Here is a 25,619-nt window from a genome sequence, read left to right as displayed (position 1 = left end):
TGAAACCAAACGGTCTCACTTAAGCTAGAGCATATGCTAGAGTTTTAATTTAATCGATCAATCGCTCCAGAAGTTTCTCTTATATTTGAGAAAAATACAATTTACAATAACGCTCAACAAATCAATCCCAAGCTGTAAAGAGGAGTCTAACTGAAATCAGTAGGTCAAGGTTCCCGTTTGACCACTTCTCTGAGTGTTGTGTAAAAATATTTGTGGGAATTGTTCCTTCAAGGTAAATCCCATCACAACTGAAGATGTTGTGGCATTACATTTGGCCAAGGTCAGTGGTCCAATGCCTTCAGGAAAACCTTGCAATAGCTTTTGTTGTTAGGTCTGTTTGTTTTAATTGTCTTCTTTTTTTCCCCAATACTTCCACAAAATAATTAATCTGTATTTTGCTGTTGGAAAAACAGATCTCCCTTCATGGTCTAACATCTAGTCAATCCTGACGAACCAATCACAAGTAGTGACTCTTGCGAGATTATATTAAAAGACAGTATTACAAAAACAGATATATCTTTCTTTTTAAATCCACACATTATCTTTATTTTAAAATGAAAGAAATGTAGAATTGAAAAAGATGTAAGGTGATGGTAATCTAAGATTGCCTTCAATCAATCTAAATACCCAATCGTTAAATATAGTCTTTTGGCTCTCTTAGCCTGGGACCAAACGTGTGGCGTTGGCAGCAGCATCACAGACGTGCAGATAGAGATCAGCAGAGACTGAAGCCTGGGGTTTGTCCTTCCTGCAGCTGTGAAGGACAGCCTCGGGTTTGAGAGGAGACCAACATTGATTTTCTTGGCCTGGTTATGTGACGGCTGAGACACCTGCCTCTGATTGTTAACATTGGAAATCTTTTCTATTATTGAAAACATGACTACCTTGACGCACACAGACACATACATGAGTGCTCACACACAAACATTCACAGATTTTTAAGAATGGTGCCCAGGAAGCTGAAAAGTGACTAAATACTGTAATGAAAATTGCCAATCGCGCTTACATGTTTGACATTCCTGCCTTTACCAAATGTCTATATTGATTTTCGTTTTCCTTTAAGATACTTTTGGGGCTCTGTTTAGTGTAATTCTGGCTACAGGGTGATCTATATAAAAGGCTGTCTAGGCACTGTTGGATAAAACCTGCATAATCAGCTACTTTAGTTTGTACTCTGATAATGTGGAATCCATCCCTCAGGTTGTTCCTTCTTTAGAAGCCTTTATTGAAGGGCAGTGGTTAGGTCCTGGTTAGGAACATTTAAAACATAGACAATATATGTATAAAGATATCACTAAGTAAGAGGTACAAATGCAAATGATGATCAGAGTGGGATAAAGCCAAAGACTGTATAAAACATGGACGTAGAGTTGGTGACATCATTGATTGGATTCTGAAGAGGTGTGATGAAGCTGGATGGCAGACGACATATTGAAAATGCTATCCACCTCTCTTTTGATCCTACCAGAAACAGGTAAATGTTTGATGTATTATTTGTTTGTTTGTTTGAATTTGTGAAGCGACAATGTACAATACTAAACATCAATGTTACTGTTTGATGCATTGTGTTAAAGCTAGCTTACATCTGCAGTCCGTCAGCAGGCCTTAAGCCTCCTGGCAAACAGCTACGAGGCACCAATTATGTAAAACTATGTCTAACTCTTATTCTTCATGTAATCATAACAAAGAGTTGTAAAAAAAAAAGTTCAATCTCCTGTTTAGTGTGAAACAATAAAGAAACCAGCTATATCAGATTATACCAGATCTTAATTTCGGGTGCAATTCTGTACAAATTGACATCTTATTACAGGGCCTTTTTGAGATTCCTTTGCTTCAGCAGGCCGTCTCAAGTGGACGGTCAAGGAACTGTATTTATTTTAAATTTCCATATTGGCTTCATTATTTCCACAATGAGTGTTGCCATTTGACGTTGTATTTCAGTGAATCTCCAAACTGAATAATATATTAGAGCTCAACTGTATTCCTTTGGCACATTTGGTAACTTGGTTTTATTATACATTTTATTGACGTGCTAGTTTTATGGAAAATCAGACTCATCAGGAAGTGGGACACAGCCAATGACAAGCTCATTAAAGCAGCTCAGCTATGCGTAGGACAGACTCCATTTTTTGTGTCACTCATGTTTCTCACTCATCTTGGCCTCACAATGCTACCCTCTTATCTTTCCCAGATGTTTTATTTTCTGAACTTTTTTGAGTATTCTTCTATTTTACAGCTACCTTTCGAATTTGAAACCCTGTTGCTTGCATGCAATGGAAGAGTTGACAGGGAATACACAGTGATGTCCCAGACACGGAGGTCTCGAGCCTGGGTGTCTGATGTTCAGATCAGGGCGTGTCTCAGGGGAGATGATGGAGCTGCATTGATGCTTTAATGTCAGATTTCCAATTCTTCTGGTATGTTCCATTATCTTGGTGTGTGTGTGCTCATCTAGCGGCCGCGCAAACAGTCCGTCCAGTTTGGGATGGACTACAGACAGGGATCAGAGCTAAATGGCAGCAGGTTGTGGGGGATATAGAAGCAGAGGGGAGGCTGCATAGAGATGAAGGGATTATGAGTTTGATTCATTCGTTGGTAGTAGAGAATATCTGGGGACAGAGACACAGACTGCCTTTGTGTTGGAACATATAGAAGCAATGACCTGGTTAACAGCTTGCTCAATGATTCAGTGGTTAAAAAGAGTGTTGTGCTTCGAGAGGGGCCATTTTACACAAGTACAAAATGGACTTTTAAAAGGTTTGCACAGGGAAGGCAACTATCTCCATTAACTAAATGTCACAATTCTCTCACATTTTATTGTTAGCTATCAGTAATTCTCTGTCAGTTCTGTCAATCAGTCACAGAATAAAGGGTTACTTTTACTTGTGGCCTGGTTATTTTATTCCTACAGTCCTAAAGTCTGAAAGTGTCTACTTCTACAGCCCATTTGAAAAAATAATAATATTTGAAGCAGGAAGAATGCATCTTTGATATCAACATTTTATTATTATTATTTTTTTCCAAATTGGAACTACGTCATTGCAGCTAAATGAATTCAGCCCACATTTGTTATCTTATAGAGTGACACTATAATCATATGATATGTTGTGTCATACAAAGTAGAATCTGATTGATTTATTGACCGGCAGATAATGAGCTGATATTAGCAGATCAAGTTTCTATCTGTATTGGCTCATTTTGTCTCATGTAAATGCAGATATTATTTCCACATTGATTCAGCAGTCAAATAAAGTTTCTGAGGAAAAATGTGTAAGGCATGTTACAGGCTGTGAGAAAAATCGACACGTTCTGTCAGTAATGCAAACACAAAGTTTAATTTAAGACTTGATTAATTTAGAAAAATAAATGTATACCTTTATGAAACATAATTAGAGACGTGGGAGAGATTCTTTCTGCTAACTCCTCCCCTCAGCCCAGATGAAAACTAACTGACTTGACCATAGTCAAGACGAATAGGCAAAACAGACCTGAGGATGACATTAAGTCCTCTGACAACATATCTGAGTATAATTAACATGACATTTTTTAATCATAGCAGCACCTACAGTAACAGTATGGCAGCTTTCAGCAGCAGCTCACGCTTCCTTATGCAGTGGTCTTTAACTTCATCCGGTGTTTCCATGGCAACAATATATTACAACTATTACATTAAGGACTTCTCTGGTTTTGATAAAGATTTGAGGTAATGCAAAGTTGTATGTTCAGTAATTTTTTATTTTATTCTTAGATATTTTGGTGTAAAAATGTGACTTATGGCACCTTTTACTTCACTGCTCTTATTCATTGTCTTCTACCAACTTTAGTTTTGTCTCATATTTCATTTGGGAGGACACACGCCTCATTGAGATCTTTTTCAAAGGTCGAGCTAAATTTTGAATCAAAGGTAAGTCAGAAACTTTCTTAAGAAAGAAACTTTATAATCATGTGAACCTATTAGGTACCACTGCACCTCAAACAGTGCAACTGAAAGTGTGAATGTTATCAAGAGACAGAGGTGGTTTCAACTTAAGCTGTAGATTATTAGACAATACAGCTGACTTTGATTCTGCTGCAGCCTCACGTTACAGCCTTATCTCAGTTTGACCTCCAAGAATAAAAAAAAGAGCACAAACGCTGTGATAATGAAATACTAACTCTATATGTTTCCTCTAATTTCAAAGGAGCAACAATCCATGAAATGGATTTTCAAATCTAAGGGTTTTTAACAATGTGGAAAGATTACAGATGGTAGAACCGGGATCTGTAGTAGCCAGAAAGCTTTGACTTTTTGAATTTGCTTTTCCTGAAGAGTTGCACATCTGAAAATGATTGACAACTCGAGATTAACCAGTCAAGCAGAGTGAAGTCGAGGGTGTAGGATGGTGGAAGACGAGAAGCTCTCATCACACCAGTAAAGGTCAGAACATTCTTTGGCTGCTGCATTTTGTTCACTTCCTTTCTGGCTTGTGAACTCTCCCCTAACAGTTTTTTTTTCGTTTTTTCCTCTCTCCTTTGGACAGCCCTCACTGGGAGGCCAGAAGCAAAGAAATGTCAGAGAATGAGGAGAACATAACCTTGAGGCCTGGTAAATAGTCAGACTGGTGCTTTGCTGGGTAGTTAAAAATTCCATTCAGCTGCTGGAGTACACAAAATGACATCTTATTTTCACAGCCTGACCTTTAGCTCCGGATTTAACACATTTAAAAAAAAAAAAAAAAAGGAAATGCAGAAAAAGTCCCAATATGTGAGTAAAGTTTAAAAGAGAGAAAAGGGTGTAGTGTTTAACAGCTGTGGTGTAAGATGTGCACAAAGTAGCATCACAATTATCATCCAGTGTTCATAGCATCTTAAAAACAATTGCAAACACTTAAACACATTCACAGAAGAAGTCCATCACATTTCATAAAGATCTGTAGCCCTTCAAATGATCTGAGTGCCAAACAATGGGAATGTCAGCAGAGGGGTGATGAGAAACTCTGCACATTCAGAAACACTTTGACCTTGAAGTGTTAGTGATGGAAGTCTGGACACAGTTTGATTTGGTTATTTTTTTTTGACCAGAAAACACATTTCCAATAGAATCAGCACTTTTTCTGTTGTTTCAAACCCAAGCAGAAGGGATAGCAGAAAAGTGTTACCTTCAGCCCCTGGTTCAGGTCGTCGGGGATAAAGGTGGTCAGAGGTGAAGGTCCAGGACGTGAGCCATAGGACAGGACAAGGGGTGGGACACGAATTGGTGGAGGTCACAGAGAAGCACAAAGACATGGAGGAGGGGGGGAGAGGAGGGAGGAGGAGGGGGAGCGGGAGTCACAAACAAAAATAGATGAGATGTGGAGGGAGAGGAGAAAAGGGAGGAAGCAACAGGGGGAAGATGTTGGAAAGGGTCAGAGACAAGGGAGGATTGTTGGGAGGAGATGGAGGGAAATGGCACCAAGAGAGGGCAAAAAAGCAGAAGAGGAAATCGTGAGGGAAAGCGACAGGTTCCAGGTGTTGGGGGGCAGAGAGGCTGAGTCAATTCCTCTTTAAAAAAAATAATAATAAAAAAAACAGAACCAAAACAAAAAAAGGAATGAACCCATACCTTGGTCGTTTAACGTCAGGTGCGCCAGACCTTGAAAGGGAAAAAACAGAAAAAAAGAACAGAAAGAGGAAGAAAAGAAGGTCATAAAAGGCACGGGAAGAAAAAAAGCATTGTCACAACGTTGGACTGCAGTTTGTGACAGACATCCTGGGGCAGACTTGGATGTCAGAGTTCAAATCAAAGGTAAAAAACGAGAGAGAGAGAGAGAGAGAGAGAGAGAGAGAGAGAGAGAGAGAGAGAGAGAGAGAGAGAGAGAGAGAGAGAGAGAGAGAGAGAATAGGAACAGAAAAACAAGCAAACACTTCTTGAGTGAGGTGTGGGGGTTTAGAAAAAAAAGCATTTTCATTTGGCGCAACCCCCGAAGGCTATTGCTCTCACAAATGCTTTTTTTTCCACTGAAGTACTTATGGAACACACAGAGAACTGTTTGGCAGAAAAGGCTTGAACTGAACTCCTGGTTTTCTTACTGTACTAGAATCATAAAAACAGCATCTGAGCTCTGCAAGGTCTCACACAGAGAGGGTCAGAGATCAACCTGGAAAGACGCTACATCTTTAAATGCTTTGTGTTACCTTTAAAAACACAAGGCGAAAAATGAATCTAACACAGTTTCCAGCAAAAACCAAAGCAGCACAGTGACATCCCATAATATGCATTCAGCCTGCTCAAGGCTTTAATGCAACCGTCTTTCCAACAGTGTGATCGATGGAGTTAAATGATCACTAAAAACCATCTGAGCAAGGTCACAGCCAACAAACCCATCCACACTCGTCACAACCCGTACAAGCAAAACCTTCCAGATATTCAGCAAGCTGCGCCAACTGTACAACCCAGACCTTGACATGTATTTGTGACATCATAAGAGGAACGTGAAAAGGTCCTCTGGCACTGAAAACACACGACATCACAGCACACTCATATTCACAGACATAGAAAGTAGACTTCCAAAACAGCGATTAAAAGATGAAACAAAGCAGGAGTGAAAACGTGAACATGAAGCAGAACTATCCCTCTCCACGTGTTCGTAAGATCTGCCACTCTTTGATGTAAAGACGTGCCGATCCAACCCTGGTATCCCATGTCAGTCTGATATTGACCCTAATGGGTGATGGGTTGAATAATATAAATGTCCCTAAAACTGAATCTATCAACAGACTGGATAATATTAACGCAGCATATCACGGCCGTGGTTCTGATCTAACAGACAACACAGAGACTCTGTGCAGGCTGAAAGATTTAATGATCAGTGTGGAGCCATTATATACAGTACAACACTTTGGATATTTCTATACATGGTCTGGAGAATCACATCACCTTTACTCTTTAAATGTCAAACCTCCATTTGAAGAACAGTTCCTCATTCTACTGTCAGCTGAGGCCATACATTATACTTTTGGAATACTTCATATGACGTGCTTCTCTTCAAATATGGTCATAGCTTCTCAGAATAGATCGTAGTCTGCTAACAGCAAAGTCACCTCTACACAGTGTAACCAAACTGAACGTATTCACAGAAATTCGTACTATCAATGGGTGATCAGATTTTGGGACAATGGGCCGATCCAACCCATGAGGCTGGTCTATGTTTACAGGAAGCATGTTGTCATTGTCATCGGTGCACTGTTAGGCCTGTGCCTAATGATGCATGAATGCATCCATGCTTCTGTGACAAAGCTAATGCTGCGAGGAGTGGTGGTGGAACAACAAGTTTAACGAAACGAAAAGGCAGACGTGACGAAGAACACTACGATGGGTCGATTGCAAAGACGCGGGAAACTTCCAAGTGATGGTGAGTACGTGAAAAATCAGTTGAAAGGACGACACACTGAAACCTGGAGCACAGCGGAGAGAGAAAACATCGACCTCGACTACCATGGCAGTTCATGAACGTGCACAACGTTTGGAGAAACCAAGCTGGCAAGATGGAAACGCAAGGAATAAGATGGGAGGGCACAGCTTTGTGAAAACGACGCAGCTCAATGAGGACTTCACTGAGACAGCAGAGGGTGAGTGACACGTGTACTGATTTATAAACAACTGTTTTATCAAATTTGAGAAACCTGCCAAATCCAAAAATGATTCAGTTGATTACTCATCGTCACAGTGAAGAATAAAGTTGTTCTTGAATCACTGGTATCAGATCAGAATCAGCTGACATCCAAAGCCCAGGTATCGGATCAGCATCAGAGCCCAAGAAGCTCGATTGAAAAAAATCATACATTGATTTCCCAATGGTGAATAACTTTTTAGAGCATATTATTGCATACCTGCAATTATTTACATCATGTGTTCATCCTGGAACACATAAAGATGCATACTGCCAATTTCCACACGCGCATGTGGCGGTCGATGCTCCTTTGTCCACAGAGAGCAGGGTCTCAAGCTCGTGTCAAGATGCACAGAAAAGAACAAGCTGGACAGGAAGTCAGACCCCCCCCCGAAAAAGCACACGGCGTCCGGTCAAGTAAAAAATAAAGCAAAAGACAGAGACACTAGATCTCTTATGTTCCATCACGACACCAAGATTACGTCAAAACTGGCAGCAAATAAACAACAGAGCATCCTGTGAAAGACGGAGCAGCATGCATCTCTTTGTACCTGGCGGATCGACCATGAGTGCAGCCGCTCAGACAAACAGAAACAGACCCAGTGGGTCAGACTGAGCTAAAGCGCCGTGCAGCGCACACGGACTGTGTAGACATTTAGTGACCAGAGGCCGTGTCATACAGGAAGTGCTCTTTAACAGAAATAACTTTGATGGCTCACTTTGATGAACAGAAGTGTTCGGGGTATCTGACACGTCAGGCCCTTTTACTTCTTCGTCACCAAAGTGATGGATCAGACATTTCAAACATTTCACCTTGGAGTTAATGCTCTTACTTTACAACGCTTTGACAAAATCAGAGTAACACATGAACATGGAGCCCGAATGAATGTATGTTTACAGTTTCAGAGAGAGCTGAACTGATTCATATCTGTATCTTTCATGTCTTAAATAATCAATAATAATATAATAACAATAATAATAATAATAATAATCTTCTAGTCTTTCTCAGCATGATGTCTGCATAAACTACAAATAGTGAACTTTTAAAAGGAACAGAATAAAAGGTTCTTGGTTGAGGCCACGAGAAGATGATAATTATGAGAGATGGAATGGCTGAGACACACATCGACATCTTTCCGTCTGCTTACAAACACAACACATAAAAAAGCTGTCTTGCTGTTTCAGCTCTCACAGTGCGCCTACAAGGAGAAGCTACTGTACAAGGTTCAGCACCAACACAAAAAGAAAAAAAAGCCTTGCAGGAGAATACAAATATAAGAGAGAGAAAGAGTCTTGGCTGGCAGGGGTCATGCACTGCAAACAAACATTCACGAGCAAGTCTTCAAGAAAAAGAATTCTTGGAAGCAAACCATGAAAAGACAAAGATACATAAAAGTGGAAGGAAAATGAAACAGAGTCGTAGCTGCAGCCTAAAGGGATGTTTACTTCCAAATAAACCGAATGGAGAAAACAAAATTGAATTCAACCCCAGGCAGCACACAATATCAACATTTGTTTCTGCTGGACCACGATCCTTTCAAGCTAACCTGTCTTTCTTCTTCTGTCAATACGATTCTAAACAGGAGGTTCTTGGCAGAACCAGCAAACGGGTCAATCTAAATAACCCTCACTCACCTTTCTCTTTACCAAACTTCTGAAGTGAACAGCTTGACCAGGAGTCTGGAGGAAAATGGAACTACACAAAGGGCCGTTTAGACTTGAAAACATCTACCGGTAAATGAAATGATTGATTGAATTTGGCTTTCAATCAAATATATATATATATATAGGTCCTCAGAATCATAGTTCAGTACAGTATCTGTGACTACCTTGCATAGAATACGATGTCCTGTTATCTGCTCTAGCAGAAACAACCTTTTAAATGAGCACAATTAATGGTAAACCATCAGCTTCCCTGCACAGCAAATGTACCGGGGTTTGTTTCTGGGAGGGCTGTGTATTGACATTTGGAACATTGAGTTTCTGCCTCCTCTTTATGCAGGCAAACAACCAAAAGATAGTGTCTGATGTCTCGGGACACAAATTAACACAACAGCAGCAGGCTAACAGAGAAGCTGACATGTTGGTACCCCCAGCAGCAGCAGGCAGGTAAATCAGAAATGCAAAGACTACACAGGCTCAAATGGCTCTTGACGACAAGCTGTTCTCATTGTTCTCTTTCTTAATAACATCTGTGATTCAGGGGCAGAGGAAATGTACAGGCAGAGTGCTTTATTTATCTGCCTGCAGCCTGTTTCCTGCCGGCCCTTTGCAGGGAGTCCAATCATTCTCACTCTGCATCCCTCTGTTTTTGTTCTCTTGCTCATAATCCATTAAGGAGATAAGGCGAGGCTCCTGCAATGAAACAAAACGGGGGCTGTCGCTGCATACCAAATCTGCACCCTACCCAACCTCATCCAGCTCTGGGAGGCAACAAAAAAAACACAAAGGTGAGGGAGAGATGGTGAGGAAATACACGGAGGAAGTGATGTCACGTGCCAGAGTTAACTCAGATGTACAGGTGTGCAGCATGGGGCAAACAGGAAGCCAAAAAAAAAACAAAGTCAAACAAATGGAGAGTTCTATTCAGATGTAGCATATCAGGAAATTAGAAAGTTTCAGCCATGCAAACTTTTCCTTCAACATTTCACCAAGCAGACCGACACATACACACCAGCACACAGCCAATTCCACACATTATGTTGTTTTGGCAGAATCAAAGGACACAAGACTCTGGGCATGCCAGATTGTGTTTAGGATGTGACGGGTTTGCCTCGCAAGTGGTCTGAGAAGAGAGGCAGCGTGACTGAAAATTTAAATTACTGCTCACATCCCGATATAACCGACATAAGGAATAACTCCATCTCTCTCGATGTCCATTTTGCATCAACACTGGAGCCCAAATCAAATTATCACAGCCACAAACAGCAGCGCCTGCCACGGATACGAGGAGCGTGGCAAAAACTCAGCCAGAACTGAGTCTCCACATCTTCTTGACGTCTGAGCGTTTGATTACATCCCTAATTCTGTGCTGAGTACAGACGGAACCAGGACGCATTGGAGAGCGGCTCCGATTGGCTGGTTGTGATTGAGTGGCAGATGGAGCTGGGTCATAATTCTGTCATTAGGACGAGGACGTGCTCACGTCTTATCCAGCCCGCTCCCCTCCCATTCTGCTTTTTTTGATCATTTTCTCTTCATCCTGCCCTTCATCAGCCAGATGCCTTCTCATCTCTCCTTCCTCATCTACAGATTTCTTCCGCTCTGCTTTCAGGTCCGATGAACACAAGCTATTTTTTTTCTTTTTTTTGCTAAGTGTTTGATTCGAATGGCTGTTGGTGACTCAAACACTGGTGTTTTGCCAGATAATGCATGCAGATGACAACACATTATCTCACTTTAACCCCTCTAGCAAAGCTCCGAGGTCAAGTGAGCAAAAATAATAAGGAGATGCCTGGATAAGTCTTAAAGCTCAAACTGAAAAGTGAGCTGCAAGGAAAAAAAGCCATTTAAAAGAAAGCAGTCATGTTCTCTCGTCCTTACAAGACTTTTAAAACATGATGTTTTATCATTTGATACTTTATACTTTTTGGATCTGTAAGGAATAAGATGGCGGGAGCAGATTGTTCAACACTTTAAAAGATGGAAACATCAGCAGCCGTTTTGGGAGTCAGTTGATATAGTAAGTCTGCTGTTGATTACATCATCCAACATGGCTTGACTTCAACAAGACATTGAAAGGGAAACATGGAGGACCAAGAGCAGAAAAATGATAGTACTGGGGTCACTACCTTATGTCTTATAGTTTAAAGTTTGTTGCTGTATTTGATGACTTTTGCACCAAACAGGCCTTGACCAGTTCCACCACACAGACGGTTCAATAAGACCCGTCTTGGTCACCACATGGACAAAAGACCTCCTCTAACAGACAGATCATGGTAGGACAAGGTGGAAATGAATTAAGAGTTCCCTTTGAAAATATTTAAATGACCGTGTAGGTATTGATCTGTCAAAGTCTAAAGATCACGACGATCACAGCACTGCACTCACACTCACTAACAGATGTGCTGGGACTGTGGACCGCAGCAGCATCACACGATTGGAGAGGACAGAGAAAAATGGGAATCATCATCATTATCCTTTCCTCTGACTTGCTCTATCTCTCGTTCATCAGACGGACACGGACTAAGTCAGGAGGAAGAATGTGTTTTGTTCTGGAGCCCCCTGTGGTGCTGGGATGGCATGTTAAATAGCATCCTCCTCCAAGGACTCTCAGCAGCATATGGCTGGAGCACTTCCCCGCGCCTTCAGACGACACGAGCCATACTGACACATAAGCTTCTCCTTTACGAGCTGAGCCCGCCGTGGAAGTGATACAGAAGAATTTCAAACATATTCTCTGACGCCACTGACTATGATGAGTTTAGAGGGAGAAAGAATTACTTAAGAGCAAGAAGTGTATAAAAGTCAGGAAGGAGAAAAGAAGAACAATAAATGGCTTTATGTGCAGTTTATTGCACAGTACATCCCCTTGGTGTTAGATATAAAATAGCACAATATCCAAAACGGTTGACACATCTACCAATCATTGGCTTTTACTGGGCTTTGGCACAGATAAAGTTTCACAGTGTAATCATCGCCGTTCATCTCCTGCTGCCAAAAGGAGCAGGCGTTGCCCCCGGGGTCCCAGAAACAAACCCGGGCAATTTGTAAAAACATGTGATTAAGTGATGGAGGAATCCTTTGGAGTAAATGTGACTAATATTCATCTCTGCAGCTTGATCCATAATGCATAGTGTCTTTGCACAGCTGAAGTAATATAGAAACTGTAGCGGGGTTTAAAGTGCTTTAATAATTCATGGTGGGTATCTTTTCTATGAAAGAGAAAAAGATGAGATAGTTGGAGGTACGGGCTGAGAGGACCTCTGCAGACTCACTGAGAGTCAGAGATTGATGTTAAAGGCTTCCACGTCTTTCCGCGTGTTTAATTATTCACACAGAGCTCGCCCAGTTTCAAAAAGAAGAAATATGTTCTATACTTTAACATCAAATGAAATCATGTCTAAGTCGTGTTCAGGGGGTCAACCGGCATATACTGACGGAGTAGAATCAGACGGCCGATTGATTTCATTCATTCACATACTGTTATAAAGTGGAAGGCTGTCGTTAGCATCTAGAGCAGGGATTAGACCTGCCAGGCATCGGGAGGATTCAAAATGTGCAAAAACCTTTATCCACATTGTAATCACTATTTCAAATGTGAGATATAATAAAACACCCAAGAGGGTGTATTAGTTTGTCATGTCTTACACAACACCCATGTTTGCAACATGATACAATATATAGGCAATCAGCGTCTTTCTTTTTTTTTACCCATAAATTTGCATAGCTAGCTTGAGCTTTGTCTGACTGCACCAGAATGCTGTACAAGCTTTTTTGTACAACACTTTGGTGATGTGGATTATATATACCTGTAGATAGTTTATTGTTAAAAATGAGATATTCACATTCACAGAATCACAGAGCTCCATGGGGAGTTAGAATATAACCTTACATCATGACACCTTGCATATGACATCAAACAGAGACCATACAGGGTATGGATAGATGGATGGATGGGTGGATAGATGGATGGATGGGTGGGTGGATAGATGGATGGATGGGTGGGTGGATGAGTGGATGGTGGGTGGGAGACGGATAGCAAATTTGTTAAAAGCAAAGTCGCTCTCCACTGCAATTCTAATAATCAAAATACACTCATGGTGATGTGGTCTAAAAAGGATTGAATAGTCGTGTCGATCGTGAGCACTCTTCACTGACCCTCAAATATCTAAATTAACCTTATTTAATACAGTATAGGTCACTGTACAAGGTTCTCCTTGTACACCCAGTAGACTACTGAAAGCATGGCTGCATGATGTGATACATACAACTCTTGTTGGATGTTTAATAGAGATTGGATTTGGTTTTAGTAATGGCAGTAAAAGTTCAACATTCAGTATTTGTGAGAAGCCTGGGTTCCGCTCTGGTATGACATTTCATTAACAGATCTGTTCAGCAACAGTGATACTGCATCTCACCTCATCCTTTGATTTTATCACAACAATGGATTTGAAGCAAAAGCACTAATGAATTTAGGCAAAAAGGACCTTTATCACTGGCTGTACGTCCATACAATATGCATATATAGGAAAACTATGTAAACATGTTGTTCAACACTCCAGGTTGTATCAGTATGTAATCCTGCTTCTTTGTACTGTAAATGGTGATGAAGTCCAATCCAAGCTTAGAAGACATCATTCTGAGATGTTCTGACACTGAACAGTTCACTGTTATGCTTTTTACGTCATTAAGAATTGGCTCATTTGTCATGTCATGTGCCATATAGTACAAACTATATAAAATTCATCATACTTTTTTTCTGACTCTTCCATATGGTTAATGCATATGTATATTCCTTGGTATGCTGTGTGGTCTCTGCCAGAATGCCCTAGATTCTCAAGGTTTCTGAATAAAAAATTTACTCCTTCTACAGCAATTCAGAAGGCTCGTCTGAGTGTGTGCTAGTGTACACATGCATTTGATTTCCTTGGAAATACCACAGGGAACTGTTGACCCCAGGCGAGGCACTTAAGCTGAGCGAGTGAAGCATTAAATCTTTATGGTCACTTTCCACTTTACGCAGCAGCAACAGCCATCATCTGTCAGGAGCGATGCACCAAGTTGTTTGGATGCCCGTCAAAATGATGTGATTTACTATTCAAAGCGACAATTAGAGGGAACCACAGTACGTAATTAAGGTTGCACATGCTAAGGTCTGCAGACGGGGAATATTCAAGGAAATGCTGCCATGACAGTTCATCTGAAATGTGTGCGTGTGTGTCAGCTCTGGAACCAGAGCTTTACTTTAAAATCAATTGAAGCACTGCCCGCAGACACTGTCAAATTAAAAGATATCATACATGAACAATTCATACATATTTTATTAAATTATCAAACTAAACCTTACCCATACTAAAAACACTAAGCTGTGTTTATTGGCTGAATAACTGTCTCTGTACTTGTGGGGGTATCTTAGCTGAGTGTAGTCTCCTATTGGAATATTATGCAACCTCAAATCACCTAATTAAATGCATAATGTCAAGCGATTCCCTTTGACGCCCATATTTTGTTCATTGAAAGAAAGCTAATATGTCATGGGACGTTTGTTTGCAAAAATAAATCAGAGCGTCTCGGAGATTGGAAAGGGGGAGAGATCTGAACAGTTGCCGTTGCGTCTTAATTAAACAGTTCATAAATAAATTGGACCTCCATATGTGAAGCTGGAGAATTTGAACTGAGTTCATCATTCAGCTCCTGGAAATAACACACAGAGAGGATGTTGATGGTTTCTTCACTTCTGATAATATGCCGAAGACAGTGTAAAAACCCTCAGAGGAGTTCCAGTGTTTTACTCGCTCTTAAACAATCCTTTCTGAATTCACTTCAAAGGCTTGGGTTACACTGAAGCTAAATGTGAAAGAAAGTGAAATGAGAATCCCCTGTCTTAGAGTGCATCTGGCCTCTCACTGCTTGTATTTTCCAGTTACCAAATGTTTTACGGTTCTGGCTTGGGTTCATCTTGCCACAACCAATAAATTCTATGTGCGACCTCTATTTTCCTTTCATTTATGAGGTCAAAACTAATCATTAGTCCCCGGCGAGATCTACTGTCCTCTCATGGAGAATCCATCTGTCCTTCCTCTCCTCTTCCTAATCTTCTACTGTCAGTGCCGCAGATGCATCCTGCAACCATTCCCTGGTCCATCCGCCCTCTTCCCACAGCCAATTTCATGGAATGAATGCCTATGATTGCCACTTCTGGACTGTACTCATTAGAGAAGCTGAAATAGGGGAATTGGCAACAGAATGCGTGCATGCTGTCCTTTATATATATATATATATATATATATATATATATTTATTTTTTTATTTTTTTCTAAGGTGGTGGAAGCTGTAATTTCGTGATCAGATCTAATGCAGAGACTGTAATCTTTGGAGGAAGTAAGGAAGTCTTTAAGTGGATAATAGGCATGAGCAACCCCCCTTTTCATGCGGAAAGATATTCATCAACAATGCACACACCCTGCCTACACTAAGCTTTCAGTATGAGCTTATTTTTTATTTGTCTGGTCATGTAGCTTGAAACTGAGCGCTCAGCTGTCGTGGAAGTCAGAAACTAAGTGTGGCAGGCACAAACACTACATGAACTAGATATGCACCGTCTAAAAGAAAAAACAGGGATGATTTGATGCTTGAAATGACAATTCAGGCACTAGCTGTTCCATTGTTTCTGTTACTTCTTTGTCACCCTTCAAAACTGCTTTTTAAATAAGCTGAGTTATGAAGTATTCACATTGTTACAGGTTCCTTCTTCTCTTGAAAGGTCACTGACACAACGTCTTTAAAAAGCTGATGTCTCTGATCTTTTCCAGAGGCGGCGTGATTTTTCCAAAATGGTGACATTTCCCCTTGTCAATGTTTGACCCTGAAGACCAATCGAATGTGCACATGGCACCCGTTGTCATCTTGTGTCAAGTTTGTTGGAAATGTAACTGAATGCAATAGGCGGATAAATAATGTCAGGATAAAATCAGAATCTTGGCAAAGTGAGAATTTCAGTATGATAAGCGAGGCTTTATTTATGCAAACATCAAGATTGTGTTGTGTGAACGAGATAATGAAGATTACTACACGTAATTAAAGTGGAGTTGTAAATGTCTGCATTTTAAAAGCATTTAACGTAATGTTTGCATCTGCCACATGATCCACATTAACAGTGACGTAATGATGTGTTACAGGGGAACATTTGTGGTCCATGCAAATCATTGAAAAAGTATTTGTGCATGTGTCATTATCCAGTGAAAATAAGACACAAACATGATCGTTCATCCACAGTGTTGTTGATGAAGTGACAGGTCCCACGTAGCTATATCAAAAATATCTAAAATGCAGACTGATCTGTGCAAAACAAAGGCAATAAAGGAACACAAGAAAGGATCAGCCTTCACCACAAATGGCCTGTACAGGCAGATATTAGTCCAAATCATCGCTTCCTCGATTGCCAAAGTAAGCCTATGTCAGTGAGATGAAGTAAAAAGCACAACAAACACACTCAGGTCCTCTGAGCCATGAAGCTCGAGTCAGAGGCAAAGTAATCTGCAGGGACATTAGTGCAACACAGCAGCTCGCCTTGAGCGTCTGTAGACGTTTAATGTTTCATTTTGACAATTTTCTCCCATCAGCCAGTTTTAAGGAGCTCACATCCTGTTCCTCTCCACTAACTGCACGGCGGTGAACTGTAGTTTCATGTGAGGGAGAAAAAATTAAATCGTAATGACTTTTCCTGGAAATGTGGCTTCCCATGAGGCTTCAACAGGGCGACTTCCTGTGTTGTGTCAGAGGGGGGAGGGTCTCAGCAGGTAACAGCAACAACATCCCATAATGGAAAATTAATGTCTTCCAACTGAGGCGACGCACTAACTTCATTTAGCTCATTGGACTGGGTAAACACCATTAGACCATGGAATGTGCGATGCTCCTGGAAGTTGAGTCATTTGCGTGAGAGAGTCGGGTAATTATTGCAAAATTAATGGAAATTGTGGAAGAACTGTGTTCATAATTTGTGAGCCTGTTTTCTGAGGGTTCTCCTTTGTGAGAAATCGACATGCAGCTTGTTTTGACTGGAAAGTCCGTTCTGGTGCATCCGTCTCATAAAACACGGCATAATGGTGAGTTCTTCTGCTGCACAGTGGTGAAAAAAGGCTTCTGAAGAAGTTTGTTTAACCGGGACTCAATCGTTTGTGTTGTACTCAGTCTAGATGTACCTTCCAAAAATAAGTTTAGGAACTTCAAATTAATTTAAGAACTTCATTTCTGACAGTAAAATTTCTAACACGTGGCTGCACGGTCATGCAGTGGTTAGTGCTGTTACCTAACAGCAAAGAGGTTCCTGGTTCAATTCCCCGTTGGACAGGAGCCTCTCTGTGTGGTGTTTGTGTGTTCTCCTCGTGCACGTGTGAGTTCTCTTCAGGTACTCCGGCTTCCTCCCACAGTCTAAACACACGCTTGTTGGGTCACTTGGGGACTCTAAACTGTCTCTTTATGTCGGCCGTGTGATTGACTGGCAAACTGTTAAGGAGTAACCCCGCCTCTCACCCAATGACAGCTGGGATCGGCCCTGCACGGTAAAAAAAAGCTCTTTCATTTTACAGTCATCTTTCCTTTTTGCGATGCCAGTAAAAGTGTTTGTGCTTTCAGTGTGTGTAACTGCAAAAACCGGGGCGATGTGGGGAAAGAAGTGAGAATTAGTCTTAATACAAAAGCATGTCCTACGTTGCCTCTTTTGACACGCCATTAAATGACAGGGGTCAACCTACATTAAGCAAACAATAAATCTCATGTTGTTTTCTCTCACAGACAGAACAGTATCTTGTTCGTTTTCAGCCGCTGAGCAAAAAAAAAAGAAAAAAAAAAGCCCTGCTGCTTGCTCTCATCTCGGCAAACTCTAATTAGCCAAACTGAACAAACACCAGCGAGAAATAAGTCCTCTGCATATTCAAACAAAAGGGCTCCTGAGTTCGAGCGAGCAGAAGGAGCTAAAGAGAGGGAGAAGGAGTACACAGAGAGCGCGAGGTGATCACGAGAAAATTAAACGGCACTGAACCTTGTAAACAAATATTTCAACAATGTTCAACACATTGTAGGAGTCGTCTGGTGCCGCTGTGCTGTGAAATAGCCTCGTCCCGTCTGAAATGGGGTTTCAAGAGTGCTGCGCATTGAGAAAAGCTCTGCTAAGGAGACTAAGAGCAGATAGAGGAAACATCAAGCATGTGTGTTTTTGTTTCAGGGCATCATTTAAAAAGATAGGATTTAAAGCACAGGTCTGTAGGTTTAGTATCTGCTTGATGACTACAGATCTGTCATTGCCTTCATTAATATGGTTTCCTTTCGCTATATGCAGTGTTCCACCTTGAAGTGTCAGCTATACTTCCCCTGAAATATAGAGTCACTGGAGTCGGCACAAGAACAATTTGGTTCCGCTCCTTTGAAAATAAATTATATATATATATATATATATATATAAGGACTGACACAAATCCATTTCTTTTCCCTCAACATCACTGAATTGTTTTCCTCCAAAGTTTTGATTCTCTTCAAAGTCACTCAACACTTCCCAGGCCTTCTGTGGACAAGATGCATGAGATGCTGCAGTCTGACTCTTGTTGGCATAGCAACTGGCTCAGGTCTCTTTCTTGCCACGATGACGGCCGTACTGGTGAAGTCATGCTATGCTTTGTATTCCTTCGCTCTTTTAAGTCTCTTCTCTTCCTCTCACTTCAACTCTCTGTTTCCTGTTTGTTAACCTCCGTCATCATTGCAGCGTCCTCATCTTTGGTCGACCTCGCTGCAGCGCTAAATTCCCCCTCTGATGTGTCACAAGCAGTTAAGCTTTCCATCGTGAGGTTTTATTACAGTATCCAACCAAATACAAAATGCCCAACCCCAAAAAGCCAAAGAAGGATTTACATTTGAACACGGTTGTAAAAGCAGATAAGATAATTGAATAATAATATTAAAGCTGCACTTGATTCAGTAATGATATTCAGAAAAACATATTGTCCCTATGAGGTGAATTCCACAGGGGCTGCAGGTACAGTGCAAAGGCAAACAACCCCACACATTTATAAATCTTCCTGATGCAGCTGAATTGGCTTTAAGGGATTATCATTTTTTATACAGTCAGGACTCCTGTAGCCCATTAAGTCCAAATTGCTATGGCTGTTTTGTTTAACTGTAAGCATTCGTCAGCAGACGAAGTGCAGACAAGTGGAACGAACGCAGACCTGCATCCATTTGCATTTTATGACATAATTATCATATAAAACCAACAAGTTGTAGGAAATCTAACTCATGGGGGAAAACAGTGTAGTGAGAGAGATGTGTCGGTGCATCAATGGAGTAAGAGGCATCAATCATATTCAGTGTTGTTATGTCACAGACGTGCGTGTTTGCATGTGTTTCAGGCTGTACAACTGTAAATTAACGCATTACAAGTTGATACTGTACTCAAGGTAAATATTGTTTGGCTGCCAAACCCTTCACTACTACCAGCGTCCTTCTGGCTAGCGCTCACACAGTGCAGGATTGCTCAATCAGATAGGGCTGTTATGCTAGGCTCCACTGATCCCATCTGTCACAACTTCATCCACGGATCCGGCGTGCTGTTTCGAGCCCCCACGACAGCTCTTTAAGAAAACCGCTCAATCTGTTCTCAGGGCTATTTTTTGCATCCTATGCATTTTTTTCCCCCCTTCTGAAATAGCGAAAAGGGAATCACGGAACTGCAGGTGGCTTGACATAAAAAGGGATATTTTCTCCCACCCTCCCTGATCTGTAAAACCCTCTCCCTCTCTCCGCCCTCCTCCAAATATTACCTCCACCTCCGCAGAGGGGGGGGGTCTGGCATCTGATCAGAGGGACTCGGGGCTGCCTGAGTCACCACATATCTGGCACTGCATGGCCTCATCCTCTCCATGGCCAGAGTTCCTTACAGTGTATGTCTGCGGCTGAATAGCAGTCGCCACTGGAGCAGCTCATCCGCAGGAAGCCCAGAGGAAACTGGATTAGTGGCTCATAAACGCCCATGAGAAAAGAGAGAGAGCCCTGGATGTGTCGTATTTGTGTTTTAATGTTTCTAGCAGTGGGGGGGTCATGACTTGGTCACCAGTTTAAAAGTTGAAGAGGGAGATGAGACTGTCATGGAGGAAGCACCTTCTAATAGAAGAGTTCACTCCAGTTGTACGGTTCTTCTTTTTTGGTTATCACAGATTGAACTTTCCTTTGTGACAGTTTGCTCCTGTTGGGTCTTTTTCCACACACTGTTTTCAGGGAGTGATTCCATTTTGTTTCGAGCTCATTTGGCCAAAAGTGTTCCAGTTAGCAAGAAAAAGTGCGAGTCAGTGTGCCTGAAAGAGAACAAATGAAAGAGTTGACTGGAAGATGACAAAAGAAGCACAAACGGAGATGTCAGAGTCCCAGCGCCGCTCTTTGATTTCAGTACAGTCTCGGTGGAGTGGAGTGTGAAAACACTAAAGTCACTGCTGGTTAGCAGGAAAGATAAATCGTGAAAATCAGAAAAAAACAAGCTTCCTGAGGATTACTGCTCTAATCCACAATACTCCATGAATGCTAATGTGCCGACTCCAGGCACAAAGAACTCAAATCCCCTGCGGCCCTCCACTGCTCTCCTTTGCTTATTAAAACTTCCGATGATGTGACACTATAAAAAGATTGATTCTCGTGATTCACAGTGAGTGATAACTTCAGGATGTGTTAATAGTTGGGAAGTGTTGGCTGCGGTGTCAGGACAAGCTAAAGAGCACAGTTTGAGTTAGTGAAGTCAGGTCGTCAGGGATCAGGCTGACGTGACTCGTCCGGGTCATCTTGTCTCAGAGAAGCCTGAAACGCTCACTGACGTGGAGTTCACACACGCACAGGGGCTCAGATGGACACTCTCTCTTCCTCTCTGGCATGACTACTGTCAAGTCCAACAAACTGGCAACAAGGTCACTGAACTGCTAAATCCAATGAAATGGAATTATCCGCTCTGTCTTAAACCAAAGAAAAGAGATTTATCTGACCAAGTATTGCTCTTCTTTGGATAGGAATGGCTCTCTGGTGGGGCCTGTGTGTGGCCTGTGTGCATCATCAGCTCAACAAGTTACTGTGTTGAAAAGGGAATGTTAGTCGTTTAGAAAGCTAATGTCAACTGAAGCATGGCCTCATTGGCAGGAAGAACATTTCAACACTTGCTCTCTAAGAATCCAGTTTTCTTTTTTGATTGGTGCGGTGAACTTTGTTGTTTACCTCCTTTTTGTTTTGTTATTTTCCTGAAATCTGCACCCTCCCCCCTACTGCTCTTTATTCTGTTTATTATGCTTCAATTGGTCTTCATCCATAACTCCACTTTATTCTGTTTGATATCAGTTCTCATATCTTATCCAGGACTATGGTCACTGTATTCTGTCAGTATTCATCTTCTTTATATAGCTGTAGTGTATATATATATATATATACATACATATATATATCCTATTTACTGCACAATAGTTGTTTACTGTGTTCACTGTTTACATCTTTAGTCTGATCACTGTCACTTATACCTTGTTTCTTGTGTTTAACTTTGTCATTTTATATTACAACTTTGCAATTACATCTTGACACTTTATTTGTTTGTTGACACTTTATCTTTGGTTAAATTGTTAGTATAGCTGCATAGTCGTTCATTTATTGCTCTGTTTGCCTTTGAATTGCTCCCCGTGGACAAATAAAAGTTTTTTGAATTGAATTGAAACCTTTCAACAGTGAAGCCTCCGCTCTCCTTCAGCGACACATTTCAAACCCCCCTGACACTCGAGTTCATAGAAAAAAGAGTTTCGCACAAGCGGCAGACAGAGTTGTCCTTGGCTCGAGCTGAAATCGACTGTGGCATGCGTTATTGTGTTAGCATGCTAATGTTGGCGCTCTTTAGTTAGCTTCACATTGCATTGTAAAGTGGCCTGGAATGACAGCAGGCCTGACTCTGACAACAGCACAGCCTTCTCACTCATCGCTGACAGTCAGAACTCAGTTTGCTGCTGTATTCACAACATGTCGCACAGTATCCCGCTACGGCTGATGTGTATTCCACACAAAAATGTGCACAGAGTAAAGGCCCGACCCGCCACAACACGTGTTCACTTGATATGTGATGGTGAGAAGAATGGAAGTAAAAACTGACACTGTGCGTTTAAATGGAGTCGTAAATTAGATGCTACAATATTTTTAATTAACTACAGTGAAATGTAGTCACTGCATCAGAAATGACCCTTATTACAGTCATCCACATCAATCCATTTCCATATTATGTGGTGTAATTAAAACTAATTGCTCGGCTAAATAAGGCACCTGAAACTGGGCTAAAGATTGATATCAGCAGTAGAGGAATGGATCTCGTTTGGAAAAAGAATCAGGCAGCCAAATCAATAACTGTTTCTGAGTATTTCATCAGTGTCAGTAACAAAAGCGTATAATTAGAGCTGCCTCAGAAATACCTAAATCAATCAAAAGCTGTTTTCTCCCTCTTTCTTTCTCTCTCTTTTATTTTTCTCATTCAGGCTTATCACAGACAATTCAACCGTTTTGTGTATGTTCCTTTTAGTTAACAAGGCGGTAACGCTGCCTCGTCTGCATTCCAATCCCCCCCCGACACTGCCTCCATGTAAAGATTGTGGACCGTTTGCATTCACCTCCCATCCTGCCTCGCTCTCCTTCCCCTTTCTGCACCTTAAGTATCTCTCCGCTCTGCATTCAGTGAAAACGAGGGAGCGAGGGGAGGAGGCGAAAGAGTGATCAGTGTCATCTCCACTTCATTTCTATGATCAACGGCGCCTCTCGGGGCTCCAACCAACGGATCTGGGTACCCGGCGCGTCTGAACAGGCGCCATCTGCCACTGCCATCCCCATGGCAGGGCGGCAAGCTGGGGCTGGGGAGAAGAATCTGAGTGTATATGTGTGTGAGAGCGTATCACCCTGACTTACCGGGGAGGGTTATACATATTAATGAGCATCTGTGCTTACAGCGGAGCACTTCAGTCGAGATGCTTTTAGTGTTTTCGCAAAGGATTGGAGCAATGCAACAACGCAACAGGTGTGTGTGTCTGTTTGTGTGTGTGTGCGTGTGTATATGTCTCAGATCTTGTGAACGTGCAAAAATCAAACCTGATGAACTTTCAAAATATGCTCAACAAAGACGACTAAAAAAATAACTCACTTTGGATGTTCAATGGCTTACCACAGAAGTGTTTCTCATGTTTTCTCTGACAGTGCCACTACTATAAAGTCAGTGTTTCTCTGTGGCAGATCAATGAACAGTAACACAACAAAATCCTGAATGTATGGGAGATGAGGTGGACTCCCACTATCTTCTCAATTTGAAGGTTTGACCATCCGAATAGAAAAGTCCAATGACACGAAGGCTCTTAACCAACAGACGCCTTCTCTTCAGCATCATGGGGAAGCTGAAAAATTAACAGATGTTAAAACATGGCGGCGACTTCTGGGTGGTCTATGTCCCGCGTGTCAAAAAGCACCTATTGTATAAGACACACTGGTGGTATAAGCGCTGCAATGCTAACATTATGACAGCGGCTAGCTCATGTGAAAGTCTGAGAAGGAAATAGTTGTTACGCTAAGCCACCTATCATCACAGCAGCAGATAACACACAAGAATGCAGCTTCTTGTTACCAGCAGCAGGAGCTGGGTAAGAAACAATCTGAACAGGAGGTACTAAGTGGTGACTGTAAATAATCATTCCTGCGATTTAAAGGTCTTCAGATGTTCAGACATCTTTTCATGTGATCAAGAGTTTCCTGAGGGAGGGGGATAGAAAGTTCCCAATCCAATCACAGGAGGCCAACATGAAACATGTCATTTCAACCAAACAGTTGCGACGAGAAGAGGTGGGAGGAAGATTCTTCTGAGATGTTTGACTAATCAGTCACTCCCTAATTGCTAAGGCCAGCTCTTTAAATCAATAGGGCAAGAACAAATTCAGCCAGACTCCCAGAGTGGATTCTGAAGTATTTACTCATTTAAAAGGAGACTTTGTATCATGAATCCACAATCACCTTAAATCGAAAATACATTTGGTATCGAATTTCTGAGACACCCAGAGACTGTCATGCATACACGCTGGTCTTATTTGGGTTTTTAAAGGTGAGTGGGATATATGCAGAGTACTACTATAGAGTGTGTATTTAGAATAAAGTGCATCTATGTATACAGGTGGACAACATTAGTCCACTCCCCCTCACATGAGGTCACTTTGTGAAGTGCTTCAATTACCGTATTTTGATGTTGTTGGGTTGGAAGTCTTTTTTCAGGATTCTGCAAAAACGCTTAACTTTAAATCTATAAAAAAAAAAAATTCTATTGTTTACCATGTCTGCTGATCGTGTAATTATATACAACAATTGACAGCAGAGTGGTTGCAGAGAGGGCCACAGTTTTTTGTTGAAAGTCTTCCAGCAGGGCTTTCTTTGAATTTTGTGTGTGGAGGTCTCCATGTCATTTGTTTAAGCATGGACAATGTGCACGTGTGTGGGTGTGTGCCTGCATGTGTGCGGCCTTCTTCTTATCTCCTTCAGCCAGGCCACTCCGCCAACACACACTCCAAAGAGCTCCTCGTTGTCATTCAAGGCGTCACACAGGCCGAGAATAAAGAACATGTCACCATAAGGAGAGTGTGTGTGTGTGTGTGTGTGTGTGTGTGTGTGTGTGTGTGTGTGTGTGTGTGTCTGTGTGGGGGGGGGGATACACAAAGAGAGAGAGCAGAGTGGTTTGGGGTTTGAAGACCAACAACTCCCACTGTTACTCCAGTGAGGTTCTGTTATCTGTTGTTAGAGCACGTTCTCCCAGCAGAACCCCCTACACACACACACACACACACACACAGACACAGACACAGACACAGACACACACACACACACACACACACACACACACACACACACACACACACACACACACACACACACACACACACACACACACACACACACACACACACACACACACACACACACACACACACACACACACACAAACGCCTGTTGTGACAGGCACATGTGAGAGGACGTTACGTGCTGGGTTCAAGTTCAAAACAAGCGCTCCAAATAAGTAGTGACAGCTGAAAGGTTCACAGGTTGTAATTATGCAAATATAATGTGGAAATGGAAAGGATGAAAAGTGCTCCCACAACTCTCTGACATACTGTAAAATGCCTCTGCCAAAAAAAAAAATGATTCAAATTACAGAGAGATATGGAACAACTTTGTATACACTCAGGTTGTGAGCTACAGATACAAGCAGCACAGAAAAACACTGACATGTAGAAATGCTTTTTGCTG

The 25,619-nt window shown here is 41.6% G+C and overlaps 1 protein-coding gene across 8 annotated transcripts in view; it reads right to left on the bottom strand.

Annotated features, from left to right (window-relative positions):
• nrxn2b (neurexin 2b) overlaps nt 1-25,619 on the bottom strand; it is a 730,611-nt gene that overhangs the window by 539,118 nt on the left and 165,874 nt on the right. For 7 of the 8 annotated variants that reach the window (XM_079370956.1, XM_079370955.1, XM_079370953.1 and 4 more), the window contains exon 4: nt 5,582-5,611. The exons of the other annotated variant lie outside the window; for it this stretch is intronic. In XM_079370956.1, the coding sequence (XP_079227082.1) occupies nt 5,582-5,611 (30 nt within the window). The remainder of the gene's footprint in view (nt 1-5,581; nt 5,612-25,619) is intronic. 8 annotated transcript variants of the gene reach the window in all.

The sequence above is a fragment of the Symphodus melops genome (assembly GCF_947650265.1).
Source record: "Symphodus melops genome assembly, chromosome: 20".
NCBI lineage: Eukaryota > Metazoa > Chordata > Actinopteri > Labriformes > Labridae > Symphodus > Symphodus melops.
Note: the sequence above shows the minus strand (reverse complement) of the source record. Positions and strands in the feature narration are given on the sequence as shown.